This window comes from Prosopis cineraria, unplaced genomic scaffold (genome assembly GCF_029017545.1).
Source record: "Prosopis cineraria cultivar Desert tree isolate PC_DT_omini unplaced genomic scaffold, ASM2901754v1 PC1, whole genome shotgun sequence".
Taxonomy (NCBI): domain Eukaryota; kingdom Viridiplantae; phylum Streptophyta; class Magnoliopsida; order Fabales; family Fabaceae; genus Prosopis; species Prosopis cineraria.
Window position 1 is genome coordinate 2,555,788 of NW_026555332.1, and position 13,761 is coordinate 2,569,548.

General features: G+C 30.6%; 1 protein-coding gene across 1 annotated transcript; it reads left to right on the forward strand.

Moving 5' to 3' along the window:
• Nucleotides 1-2,954: 2,954 nt before the first annotated feature.
• Nucleotides 2,955-13,307, forward strand: LOC129320124 (uncharacterized). The gene is made up of 7 exons (XM_054965333.1): nt 2,955-2,999; nt 9,335-9,517; nt 9,620-9,739; nt 9,991-10,028; nt 10,776-10,947; nt 11,371-12,801; nt 13,041-13,307. Exons 1-7 carry the CDS (start codon nt 2,955-2,957, stop codon nt 13,086-13,088), a joined length of 2,037 nt encoding a protein of 678 aa, XP_054821308.1. The 3' UTR covers nt 13,089-13,307.
• Nucleotides 13,308-13,761: the final 454 nt, after the last annotated feature.

The window sequence follows — 13,761 nt, forward strand, 5'->3', positions numbered from 1 at the left end:
TACATCTACATTCATAAATTATTATATTCAACATTGAAGTTTCAAAATAAAGCAACTTGTTTTTCCATTTTTTGTTTCTTTTTTATTAATATTAGTTTTTTTATTTTTTTTATTGAATCAGGTCCTACCACTTTTATGAACTAAGTTCTAAATAATATATACCTATCTTGATCAATAAATATATGAGTAAATTGATATGATTTTATCAGTTATAAATATAAAAATGGTAAATTTAAAGAGTCAACTCGTGAGTTTAATCGATTCTTATCTAGTCTGAATTTATAAACAAGTTAACACGATTTTATGAGCTAGAGAAGTAAAAATGATAAACTCAGAGAGTTAACTCGAAAGTTTAACAATAATAAGGTTGAATGTAGTTTTAGTTATTTCTATTCTTTGTTGGAGAATAATTTAATAGTGTATATTTTTTTCAACCAACAATGGTGCGTTTTTGTTTATTTTATTCCTTTTATTAATTGTTAATTGAAGTAATATTGTCTCTCTAAGTATTAAAGAAATTACATTAAAATTAAATAACTTAAAATAGAACAGTAGATCCACTAAGCTAGACAAAAATAGCATTCAGACAATGCTGTTCTGATTAAAATTATAATAATTCAAAGGCTTCATTGAATGTATATTAGAATGACTGAAAGTATATTTATAATTTCAAAATAATAATAATCACTTCCCACCATCCTAACTCTGTTAGTGGGAGGAGGTGGCGGTGGGTATAAGCATATATTTACTATTATGGAAAATGCCTTTAGTTATAATTATTAAATAAACCATTATATATATATATATATATATATTGTTTCAGAAATTGTTATTACTATGTTATATATATTATGATCCAGAAATATTTAATTACTTTCTCAAATGATGACTTTTTTTCTTTATCTAATAATCTGAGTGACTAACATTAATTTTTCCTTTTGTTGTTAATTAACGAAATTACGTAATCATGTCCCTCTGAGTTTTATAGTTATAAAACAATATAAAGACAGAACAGTTTAGCTCAATTCAAAAATGATTTTGAGTTTCCTTCTATTAATTTCTTTTTAAATTATTTTCAGATAATCTTTATCTAGGTGGGCAATATAATGTTATTCTAGAATAAAAAGAATTAAACTACTTCATTGAGCAAATGTTTGAATTCATGACGGAGAGTACTTGAAATTTTCAAAATAATAATAATTACTTCCATTAACATCCTCATAACTCAAGTTAGTGAGAGGATATGGGAGTGACTATAGTGTTTAAAAATTTAAGCCCTTCTTAAAATTTAATAAGGAAAGTATCATTAGAAAATTAAGTCCTTCTTTCAAACAAACAAAAAATTGATATATTTTTTTATCAGAAAAAAATTGATATTACTAGCTAGCTATAAGACATGCATTCGGCATCCCAGAAAGTCTCGTGAGCAGTGTAATTTGAAGATTAAGAACATGAATAGAACTTTACCACATGCGCCAAAAATAATTAATTTCTCAAATTAATTTTGAATGAATTCCGATGTTATAATATGATAATATAAATAAAATGGAACTACAAATTAAAATTTATCGATATTATATAATGAATCAAATACTGTCATTTTATTCGCACATATGTAATTAACAAAATATCTAATAAAGTAATAATAAGGTCAACTAACATGATTTATACTTTTTTTAAAAAAAAAAATTAATCATTGGTCATATAATTTAACTCAATTATAATTTAATTTCCTGAAGTTTGACTTGTTATAACTCAGTTATTATAATTTTGACTCAATTATAACTGAATTAAAATAATAAGAACTGAATTATAATGAGTTAAATTTAAGAATTAAGTTACACTAAATTAAAATTATTAAAAATAGATATTAGTTTCCCTGCATTGTTTTACCAAAAGTAAATGTTTACTCTATTGACTTTATATAAGATTCCATTCATTTTTAGAAAAAACACTGTTGCAATTGTGTCAAAAAAAAAAAGTCCTATATTGCTCAAATGAATGGAGGCCTTATACATATATACTAAGGTATGAGCTTGGGCAAGTAAATGGGCTTAGAGGAGAAGTTGGCTCATGCAAATACAATTACTCACACGCGAGCTAAATGTGATATCAAATAGATGGGCATTTTTTTTTAAGTTTTGAAAACTATTATGAGGAGTTACAAATTATTTGTATAAAATAGTTTTCAAGAAAATTTTCCTTCCTTTTGAAATATGTAGAGAATTGTTGAATATTATAGAATATCTTTAATATTTGAAAAGGAGTTCTATGAATTAAATTAGTATTAATTACCATAACCCCCCTACTTAAATATATTTATTTAACCTTTTTATTTTTTGTAACTATTTTTTTAATTGTTATTAAGATGGTTTTATTGCCCGAGATTATGAGATCTGCCTATAAAAGGCAGTGCTTGCCACAGGTGCAAAGAGAGCTTTGGTACTCTCAAACATTCTCTCCTCTTCTATCATTCATCGTTGATGGTCTAAGTATATTTTGTGAATTTTGATTAGTCTGTATCCCTACTTTTAATAGAAAGAGTCTGTTTAATTTTAAGAGCTACCCGTGTGTTCAACCTAGTGTAGCTGAATAGCTCAAAGACAGTATCCTTAAACATGACTCAGACTATAGTTTTTACTGATTGGTGCCAAAAAAACACTACTTTTGGTCTCTATAATTTCATGGCATTTTGATAGTAGTCCTCATGTTTTTTTTATTGTTCCCGGTCCTTATAGTTTTGCCGTCCAAAAACGTTAGTCCTCCAATTCTTAACGGTGTTAATTTGCTGAGGTGTAATTAACAACATTAAATTTTCCTAGTTAGTATGATGAGTCATCAGATGAGTTGAATTAAACACGTTAGTCATCAAGTTTTTTTATTTCCCCCTTTTTTCTCAACACAAAAGATAAATCACACACCGCAAGAAATGATGCTTCAAAGTCGCTAGACGCATGATCGCCATTGGAAGACTCATGGGAATAATGCAACAGGAAGAGGTTGCTGATGAACTTAGGAGGGGATGTTTGTGATGAAAATATTCTTCATCACCATTCTCTAAGTTTTGACAAAGAATCATCTGAACTACTTCCACTAACTTCCTCCCTTTTAGATTCAATTTTCTAACAACTCTCGTTCTCCATATGCATATTATACATATTGCAACAAATCATAGAATAGATTTTTTTTTTTAAAAAAAAAGAGCAAGCCAACCACGCAAATGGAGCAAAAGCCATAGCCACAACAACCATACCCAAAATAGATAAAAAATGAAAAAAATTAAAATTAAAATTAAAATGAACAATCAAGCCACATGCTTCACAGCACCAAGGATTCAAAGGGATAAAAAATAGGGTCAAGAGACGGAAAACAAGGTCACATGCTTTGATTTTCAAATTTTATAATGAATAATCTCTAACATTCATTCGATGGATTTAGAGCGACGAAAATCCAGAATCGTTGCCATAAGAGAATCGTCGGCAACCATGTCTCATATTCACTATTTTGGTGAGCCTTCATCACTGTTCGACTAGCTTTTTGATGTTCGACTCAGGACAACGCAAGGTTGGGTCTAATGCCTTAGTGCATCATAAAAGGTCAATGCTTTGTCGTTTGAGAAGAGGCGGATACTCACTGGTCAAATAATTTCCTTTTTTCAGCCTCATTTTGATTTTTTTAATCCAGCTCATTAGATGACTCATCATGCCAAATGGAAATTTAAAAATTTTAATTACACCTTAACAAAATTAACACCATAGGGACTGGAGGGACTAACATTTTGGATGACAGAACTATAAGGACCAGGAACAACAAAATCAATTATAGGGACTAAAAGCAAAATGTTGTGAAATTATAAGGATCAAAAGTAGTATTTTTCTTTTTATTTTTTTTGACAATAAGGAAAGGAAAGACAAAACAAATTAAGATTTTTTTTTACTTTCTTAATTTTATTAAACTCTTTAACTTTAATACTATTAGGTTCTGTTTGGTTGTTAGAAAGGATATTGTAGAATAGAGATTAAAAAAAATAAAAATAAAAATGAATAAATCACCCTTCCCCCTTCTCAATAAGTATGATAATCTCAATATTATATACTATAAATGTGAAGATTATCACATTTTTTAAAAAATATCATAAATTATGATTTCTAATTTCATGAATTAAAATTACCCTTCTCCCCTAAGAATATGGTTCACCCATTCCCATCCACATTTTTTGATAATTTTATTTTTATCTTTATTTTTTAAATTTAATTTCCATTCTAACAACCTGATGGGCCCTTAGTTTTTATTAATGAAAAATATTAATATAGAATTTTTAAATGTTGACTAGAAAACATTCTTGAATATCGCTGTATTAAGTTTAACATTGAAACTAAAAATTATTGTTTGAAACTAATGGTATTAGAGTTAGAAACATAAAATATTTTATAAAATTAAGGGATTGGATTGAAATCTATATAAAATTAGAGGATAAAAAATCTTTTTTTGCTAAATGTTTTGTAACCCCAAAATTAGTATTACTTACTGATCCAGGATATATCAAAGTTGTTTAGCAATTGAAAAGAGTATGAAAGAAGGTGAAGGAAAAGAAAGATTACAAAGGTACAAAGCAACAAGCAGGCATAATTAAGGGTTGAGGAAACTTGGTGTTAAAGCTGAGTATAATGGATTAATTAAGGAAATCGTATTGATCACACATTAATTAATTACTTTGGTCAAACTCTTATATATTCTTGCCGTCCTTGTGCTGACTGATACTAGCATGCATGTTGTTGATCCCTCTTTTTTGCCGAAAGAAGAAGGAATATATTATGAGCGAAGTATTAGACTAATTAAATAGGGTAAAGAAAGGAAAAGTTGAAAAGAACGAAGGCGAGAGAGGAGAGAGAGGGTAAAAAAGGCACTAATGGTAGGTATGCTTAGGAATGGAATGAAGGACAGATGATATGGGCAAAGTGAGAGAAAGGTTTCTCAAAACTTTCCATTTTGTACTTAAGATTGTTGCCTCCTTTTTTTTTGTAAATCTGAAGTGGGAGGTTACTCTTTTTTTTTTTTTTTATAGCATCCAATCCCTTGACATGTCTCATCTTGAATCAAGAGAACTTTAATGAGGCCCAAATATTTTAAATTTAGTCAGGTTAAGATCCTTTTGGGTGGAAACTCTTCCACCAATTTTGCTATATTGTAGGGCTACACATAATAGGTTCAAGTTGGATATCACCCTTCCCGTGCCTAGCCTGACGCCCAAGTGTTCAAGGGTTTGGTCTGACTTAAAAAGATTTAAAAAAAAAAACATTTTTTTGAAAAATATATACAAAATTTTTTTCGAAATAAGTATGATTATCACTATTTGAAATATATTCTTTATAAAAATAATATTAAAATTAAAAGTATTTTTTAAAAAATTATATATTATCAACAATTGTCAATTATTTTTACATAAAATTAAATTAGAAATAAATTTTAAAATTTGAAAGAGGTTTAAACATTGTAATGATGAGAAATCAAAGCTTGTAATTCAGGTCAACTCGACGAGTCAATCTGAATAAGTTTTGAAAAATTTTAGGGTTAGGCTTAGCATTTTGATAAATTCTCTCATAGTCAGGCTTATTTGAGAATTAGCTTGAACAAATTCGAGCTAAACCCCGCCCACCCAAATTATCAGCTCTATAAGAAATATCTAGAAAGATTATAAAAAGATAATGTAGCTAAAATATCATAAATAATGTTATTCACATTTTTTTTTTATAAAAATGCATATGTTTGGGCTAGGCTAGGGTTGACCACTACCTGGTGCCCCTCGGTTAGATGATCTTGAATGCTCGAGTAGGGCCAGGTTAACCAAGTTAGCTCACTATGCCAATGTATATAGCCTTATTGCATTCCCAGAGTCCAAAAAATTAATACTCTGATTAAACTGATACACCTTCTTCCTTAATTAGTTGACCCAAGAGTCCTTGTTGAAGGGAGAGATTACTCATTATTGTTAATATTGGTAGTCCTATTTATAAGTCAATTAGCTTCCAACATGTTCTGAAATGAAAAAAAAAAACTTCATAATTTTTTCTTTTTTTTGAAAATTTAATAAATTGTTAACTTTGTGTCCAAGGCAAATTATAAATTTAATAACATATTTTTTTCACTAACATTTAATAAGATTTAAAAGAAAAAAACTTGCAATAAAAAGTCAATAACACGTCATATAAAAAATAAAACAACATTGAGGAAGTAAATAAAGAAGTATGGAGTAGTTTATCATGAATATTGAGGATGATTCTGGAAATTGAGAACTCGAATTGTTGGGAAGAAAAATCTTGTACGTACTTGCATGATATGTGGATAATGCAAACTCGGAAAAATTAAATCAAAATTAAGATATCAAGACACGGTCCAGATTTTCTAAAATGTGCAAACACTTCTTACTCATCATCTCTTATCGTGATTGTTGTTGATCGGCTCTCCCATACATGTTCTTGATTTAATACAACATATAATAATATAATATATTATTATAGTACATTGTAATCTATTTGTTAAAGGAGCAATTTTGTTTTTTAAGAGTTGAATCTTGATAGCTTCAAATTATAATATGCGCGCGAATATGATATGCATGGTCCGTAGTAATAAATAAATGGTTTTTCGGCGCCGCTTGGAAGTTAAAAATTAAAATTGAGTATTCTATACTGTAATTATTTAATTGAAGGATCAACCTATTACCTACCTAACATGATGTTCCTACTCTTAGCTCTTTCGTTAGTACTTGTTGTCTTGTGCCACAATGTATGAATCAAGCTTATCCAGTCACATGTTGTAATTGGCTCTCTCTCTCTCTCTCTCTCTCTCCTCGCTCTCTCTCTCTCTCTCTGCTGTTTGATCTGGATCTAAGCTTGCTTTATTCCCATAATATACATGATTAATTATTACTCTCTTTGTTTTTTATTGTATTTCAAAGGTAAACTGCTGTTTATTTAATGAATCAATATGGCATGATTAATTATTTTTTTTCAGCAGACCTCCCTTTATCAATCCCATTTTCCCTTCTTTCTTATTAATTAATTTACTCCTTTGGAAATTGTATTCTATTAAATTATCAAATGAATTCATGTTGAAGTAATAGTTTTGTTGATGATATTGTTGTTCTAAACTGGAGGGAGAAAAAAATATAGTTTTTTTTCCCAACACAAAATATTGAGTGGTAGAGATTTTTTTTTTTAATATGACTATTTAGTTCAGTTAGATTCAAGCATTGTAGAACAAATAAACATGAATTTTCACCCCCAAAAATGTTTTAATAAATAAGTTCAACACATGACCTGCCACTGAATGCGTACTCTCTTTTTTTTTTGGCAGAATACAAATACTTAATTAATAGCAGTGTTGATGGCCTAAATATTAGACTCCTAGCTCATTAGATTGGAGCCAGGACATGTCACCATGATGTATGACTTAGTAATATTAGTCCCTGGGAAGAGTGTTGTTTTTTGTTTAGTAATAACTTGGGATTGGGCCAGGTTTTGGGCTTGAAACATTTCATTGGTACCAAGTTTTGGCCCAATATGAATTGTTACTGAAAAAAAAAAACATATGAATGAAAAAAATCGTATAACACCATTTAGATTCCACTAGAAACTATTTTTAGACCCATGAAAGGTACAACATTGGGTTCAAAGTTTTCAAAAGAAAATCTAAAAATTTGTAAAATAAACAAATGGTCCAAAGCTCATTGTGTCATGAGAAAACATAACATCCAAACCCAGCCGTCCCTCGCAGTAATTATTATCATATTCTTGGTTCAATTCCCCCATTTTTAATTAAAAATACATCACACATTAATTTACCATATATGTTTAAAATAAATTAAATATCATAGAATACTATAAGGAGCTCGCTAAAAGGTACTCTATATATATATATATATAATTAGTTAATTCGTTTGTTTATTTTCTGGGGACAATCCACGTGGAGGGACGTCCAAAGTTAAGGATACAAAATGATACAGTCAACTATATAATTAAAAAAATAATTATAGAGTGGATTTTGAATTGATCGGTGTGTGAGAATGAATTAATTAATTAATAATTATAAGAATAAACTAATAAGAGAAATTTAAAATAATTGGACCGACTTGACTGTGATCACTATCAGCAAATGATCGAGCTTCAATTCAAAGGATTTACTGTCTAATTAGAAACTGCAACAATCTAATCAATGAAGCAAACATTTTGTAATTAATTTGTGTGTGTGTGTGTGTGGTGTGTGTATGCGTTTATATATAATCTCAGTGTTGTAGGAACCCTATAATACAGAGATCTCTGCTTCATTCTCTTCTTGAAGTGGAATGTGATTATGGCCTTGCCAGGTACGTACGTATACAATGTCTACTTTTAACAATCTTCTTACTTACATCGATTATATTTTTCTTTTCTTTTTGTTATTGAATGTTTGTGTTATAAATAAATATGGATATTGATATGGAAATTATACATATAGAAGGTTAATGTTTTTTGCTCAAAAAAAAAAAAAAAGAAAGGTTAATGTCGGGTTAATTATTTTGCAGTGGAAGGAAGAAGAAAAGTGCGAGAAAGTTAATGAGAAAGAGAAGGAATATTGTGAGAATGATAGAAAAAGGAAGAAGAGTTTAGGAAGCATTGCAATCAATGACCAAACCTCACCACACACACTTGGTTCAAGCTCCTCAAGCTCTCACTTCCATGCCATCAAGGTCTCTCTCTCTCGCTCTCTCCTCCCCTCTCTCTCCTCGTCTCTCTCTCCTCTCTCGGTTAGATATCTACCAGAATTGGAAAAAAAAAAGTTATGAAATGTTTGGTATGTGAAAAAGTGTTTTTCTAAAAGTATTTTTTTTTTTTAAAACATAAGATAGGTATATTCTTTTTTTTTTGAAAAAAAAAACATGTTTTTAACCTAAAAACATTACAACTGCTAATAGTTGCTTCTTTTTAACCTTTTCAAATTTTACCTTTTAATTTAAAGTCTCTCTTTGCATAAAAGGGGGTCCATTCCTTTCCTCTTTTTTTTTCCCCCTTGATGAAAAAGTCATCTCTTTTATCAGTCTTCATTAATCTTTCCGCCGGGGATATACCTAAAAAGTTTTTTTTTCTTAGTCATTTTTCCTAGAATTTCAAACAAGTTCTTATAAAAAGGGACTAATTTCTCCAGTCCTAATTATAGAATAAAATTAACTGATTTAAGATTCTTAAAAAGTGGTAATTGATAGTTGATATCTTATACTTCTAAAAAATATGTGAATTTTCAATTTCGACATTTATTGAAATTGATTATCATAATAAATTACTCTGCCTTGTGTATGCAGGTGCCACTGGGGTGGAACAAGCTATTCATTTACATAACAAGTGCAGAAAATGGGAAAACAATCAGCAAATTGGGGAAAGCATCAGTGCAAAATGGAGTGTGTCATTGGGAAGACTCTATTTTCCACTCCATTTGGATTTCTCAACACACTAATAATCATCTCATTAAGCTTGTTGTCGCCATGGTCTGCCTCTCTCTGCTTTTTATCTTCTTCTTCATCTTCAATATAACACACACGTTATTTTTTTAATTGATGATTTAAAAATTGACATTATTGGTATTATAGGGATCAGTGAGGTTTGGAACCCTTGGAGAGGCCACCATTGATTTGGCAAGTTACATCAAATCAGAAACTTCCACTCTATCATTGCCTTTGAAACATTGTTACCACGACACAATCTTACAAGTAAGACTTCCAGTAATTATTACCCTATATGGTTAATCTAAGTAATACTACTCTTATCAGATCTAGAAGAGTGCAAGACTTGAACAAGCAAATTGTGCAGAACTTGTTCAGAAGTAGTAATTTGAATCCATCAGATATAATAAGTTCTAAACATGTCAATTTAATTCCTGTATCATGATTCAATTCATACCAAACAAGTCAGTTCTTTATCATTGTAAAACAAGAAACACTAATCCTCTCTATTTTTTCAGGTTCAGATTCAGTGTTTGTCACCAGCAAGAAATATCAGGTTTGCAGCTTATGTGAACACTTTGGACAATTGAAGTCCTTGAGAAACGATGCGATCACCAATTTGATACCTGCGACTTTTCTGTATTGAAAATTGAAAAAATGACATTTGAGGACCCTCTAAAAGCATTAATTCCATATTTTCAGTACTTAGCTCCCAATTTTCAGTACTCGTATCCTAAATTTTCAGTACTCATCTTTAACATTTATAGTACTTAACTCTTCAATTTTTCAAAAGCCATTTTAGATATTTTCAGTACTCATCTTTTATATATTCAACACTTATTTTCAGTATTGAAAACATAAAAGATAATTGGACAAGTATTGAAAAAATTGAAAAACTGAGTAAGTAGTAAGTACTGAAAATTTAAAACATGACTATTGAAAATATGGTTGAAACAATTAACCCAAAAAAAAATTAATTCCAGCAATGACCATGACCCGTACCTGAAATTTCAAAATTTCAAGGTCCTTAAATGTAATTAATGTTCTTGGGGTTCTTTAAATTTTATTTTCCCTTGAATATCTGATCTCCTTTTTGAGAATCAAGTATTCTGAGCTGAAACATAAATATACTTCCAGTCCCAGATACTAAAGTCATACAGAAGATCATTGTGTCGAATCGATAAAGACATCGTTGGATGACCAAAATTGGATTTTAGTCAAAACCTTTAACTCAATGAACCTTCTGTATGCTTATGTTATGATAATAAGTTAAAGACAATGACATGTTACCCTAATTTTTCAGAGAAGAGCATTTGGACGACGAAAATTCATATGTGGAGGAAATGAATGTTGACTATGATGATCTAGACGATAAATCAGATGCATCTGATAGTACCGCATTCAACAATAATGTTAGACCGTCACATTGTAACCAATTGCACAACACAAGTCATCCTGCAGAACTTTGCAGTAATGTATGAAAATCTTTCTTTTTTACTGAAACTATATATTTTGCTACTCCACTCTTCTCTGTAAATTTACTTCTGTTCTGAAAAAAATTGTAGTTCTTATTTAGTAAAATCCAGACAGGAAAAGCATAGAAAATGAACTTTATAGATGATTGTATTGTATGTAAGATAATATATATTACTTTAGAATCTGCTTTTTCTTCTGAACTATTATTCCTGTCCTCTTGCCTCTTGGGACAAGGTTTATTTCAAAATGAATAATTTTCGATGTAGATCCTCTGAAGTTGAGAATCAGTGTTTTCAATGTTCAACAAAGATTCCTAGTATTGTACTACCACTCTAAAATCAACACCACCGACTATAACTTCAGAGGGTCAGTTCTCATAATTTTTGTCAGGAGGCTAAAATGCATTTTTGCCGTTGTTACAGGAAACAAGTCTACTTGCATCAGGTTCTTCTTCATCAGGAAACCAACAAGAAAATCACTCTAATAATGGCAACTACTCAGCATCAGGAGCCATCAATTCAGACATGAAACTTCAAGAACAAATCAACGACTTTGGGCAGCAAGTTTCACACCGCCAGCATGCAACATTGGCGAAAAGTCTTGGATCATCTACAGATCTTTTGGATGCTGCTGAGGTCACAATCAATTTACTTAATGCAGAAGCCAAAATGTGGGAGACAAATGCTAGGAAGTTGTTAAATGATGTGGAAAGATTGCAGAAAGACTTGTGCAGCAATTCAGACAAGGAGAAAGAGCTTGAAATGGAGTTATCAGCATTGCAGAAAGGATGTTATGGGTTGAAGGAGGAAATTGAAGAACTAAAAACTATGGTGGAGGAATCATCAATGGCAAAACAGAATGACAGTGAAAACTTGAAGTTTCAGGCTGAAGAGATGGGGAAAATCATAAAGGAGTTGAAAGATGAGATAGAGTATCATAAAGGACTAAACAACGACTTTGAATTGCAGCTCAAGAAAGCACTAAAGTCCAACATTGATCTTGTCTCTATTCTTCAGGAGCTAGAAAAGACAATAGAAAAGCAAAAAATGGAGATTATTGATCTGTCAATGACTAAGTTTCAATTTCAAGATGGAACAGATTATAGCCATGGGCATGATGACAGTGAGGAATATGACTTTCATTTGAAGAAGCCAGTTTTACCAGGAAAAATGAGGATGGATTCTTCTGATTCAGATCTTGATATGTCTAGTTCTAAATTTCCAATAAAGTGCCTCTATGAAGGTATTGAACTAAAAGAATTCTGGAGTTTAGAGCTGCAAGAGAAAATAAAGAACATGGAAAGTACCGTCAGATTTCTGGAGAAAAGTCTAGCAGAAAAAGATGAAGAGATGCTTAAGGAAAGAGGTTTGATGTCCAAAATTTTAGAGGAAAATGAAGCGAAATGGAAGCATAAGCTATTTGAGAAAGAACAAGAGATTATCACCATTGAAAAGAAGCTATATGAAGGTATTGATGCTTTTGAACAAGAAATCAGAACTTTAAAACAGATCATGCAAGAGCTTGAAGCAAGAACTTGCAAGAATCCTAGTGAACTATGCAAGGTTGAAGAAGAGATGAGCATGAATATCCTTGTAAAAGAAGTTTCTGATGTTTACCTGCTTACACAGTCCGAAGATGTTGGAAACATGCATTGTTTGGAGCTAGACTTTCAGCTTGAAAGCTGGAAGGAATTTTGCTCATATCTTGAAGATGAACTCAGCAGAACAAGAGCCCATTTGAAAATGAAGGAACTTGCCAATGCTGCCTTAGAAGAAAAGTTACAACGTTGTACAAATTTCTTGACAGCTGAAGTACCTAGTGAAGGTGACATGTACAATGCCCCAGTTCCTGAGGTGGGTAAAATTTTCTTACCTGTTTGATTTTGAAAGATATTCTTTTGCTTCCATGCTGATTAATGTTATTGTCTCGCTCCTCTATTGTAATTTAGATCCTTTGAAGTTGGCAACCTTAGACATAAAATACAAATACTATTATTCAATATGAATGAACATTGGTCATTGGCTTTGTGTGTGTGTGTGTCCTAGAGCCACTAAATTAAATAGTCTTAATACTTAATGCTGCTTGTGCTCAGATTGTTGTTGGAGAGGAAAACTTAGTGTGGTTCTCCTTAGAAGCTTAAAGCAAAAGAGGGACTGATTGACAAGGAAGATTACAAGTTGTGCTTAAAGCTATTGGGATTTCATGTCTCATTATTTATTTTCTACTAACCAACTTTTCAGGTGATAGCAATGAAGAAACAAAAGGAAAGAAGACAATTTGAAAGTTGTTTTGATGTGAAAAAGTGGTTTAACTTGTCTTAGTTTATGTATTTATTTGATGTAATGTGATTCATCAAGTATCAAATATGTTAGTAGTTTGGAGTTGACTTAAATCTTTTCTATTCATGAAAGCGAATGAGCGTAAAAATAAAGCGAAGTCACATTCTTATTTGTTAATCTCTTTCCGAGGGCATACATAACTCAACTAAAGTTTGCAATAGGCGAACTTGGAATGACAGTGAGCTTAGTAACTTGGTATGTTGCTGTGCAGAATCTAAAAGTTCTAGAGTATGAAGTATTTGGAATTGGAAGATGTAAGCATGTACTCCCCCTGGTCCATAATATATATCATTGGTAACTACTTCACATTTAAAAAAAAAATAGTAGAAATCTTAACGGATTTTCAATTAGATTTTTATTAAATACTCTATACAAGTGGCTTAAATGACAATTGAAATTCCAATTGACCCTTTTTTCAAAAAATAAATAAATAAATGAAGTAAAGATGTACTTGGAAAAACAATTATAAGAACA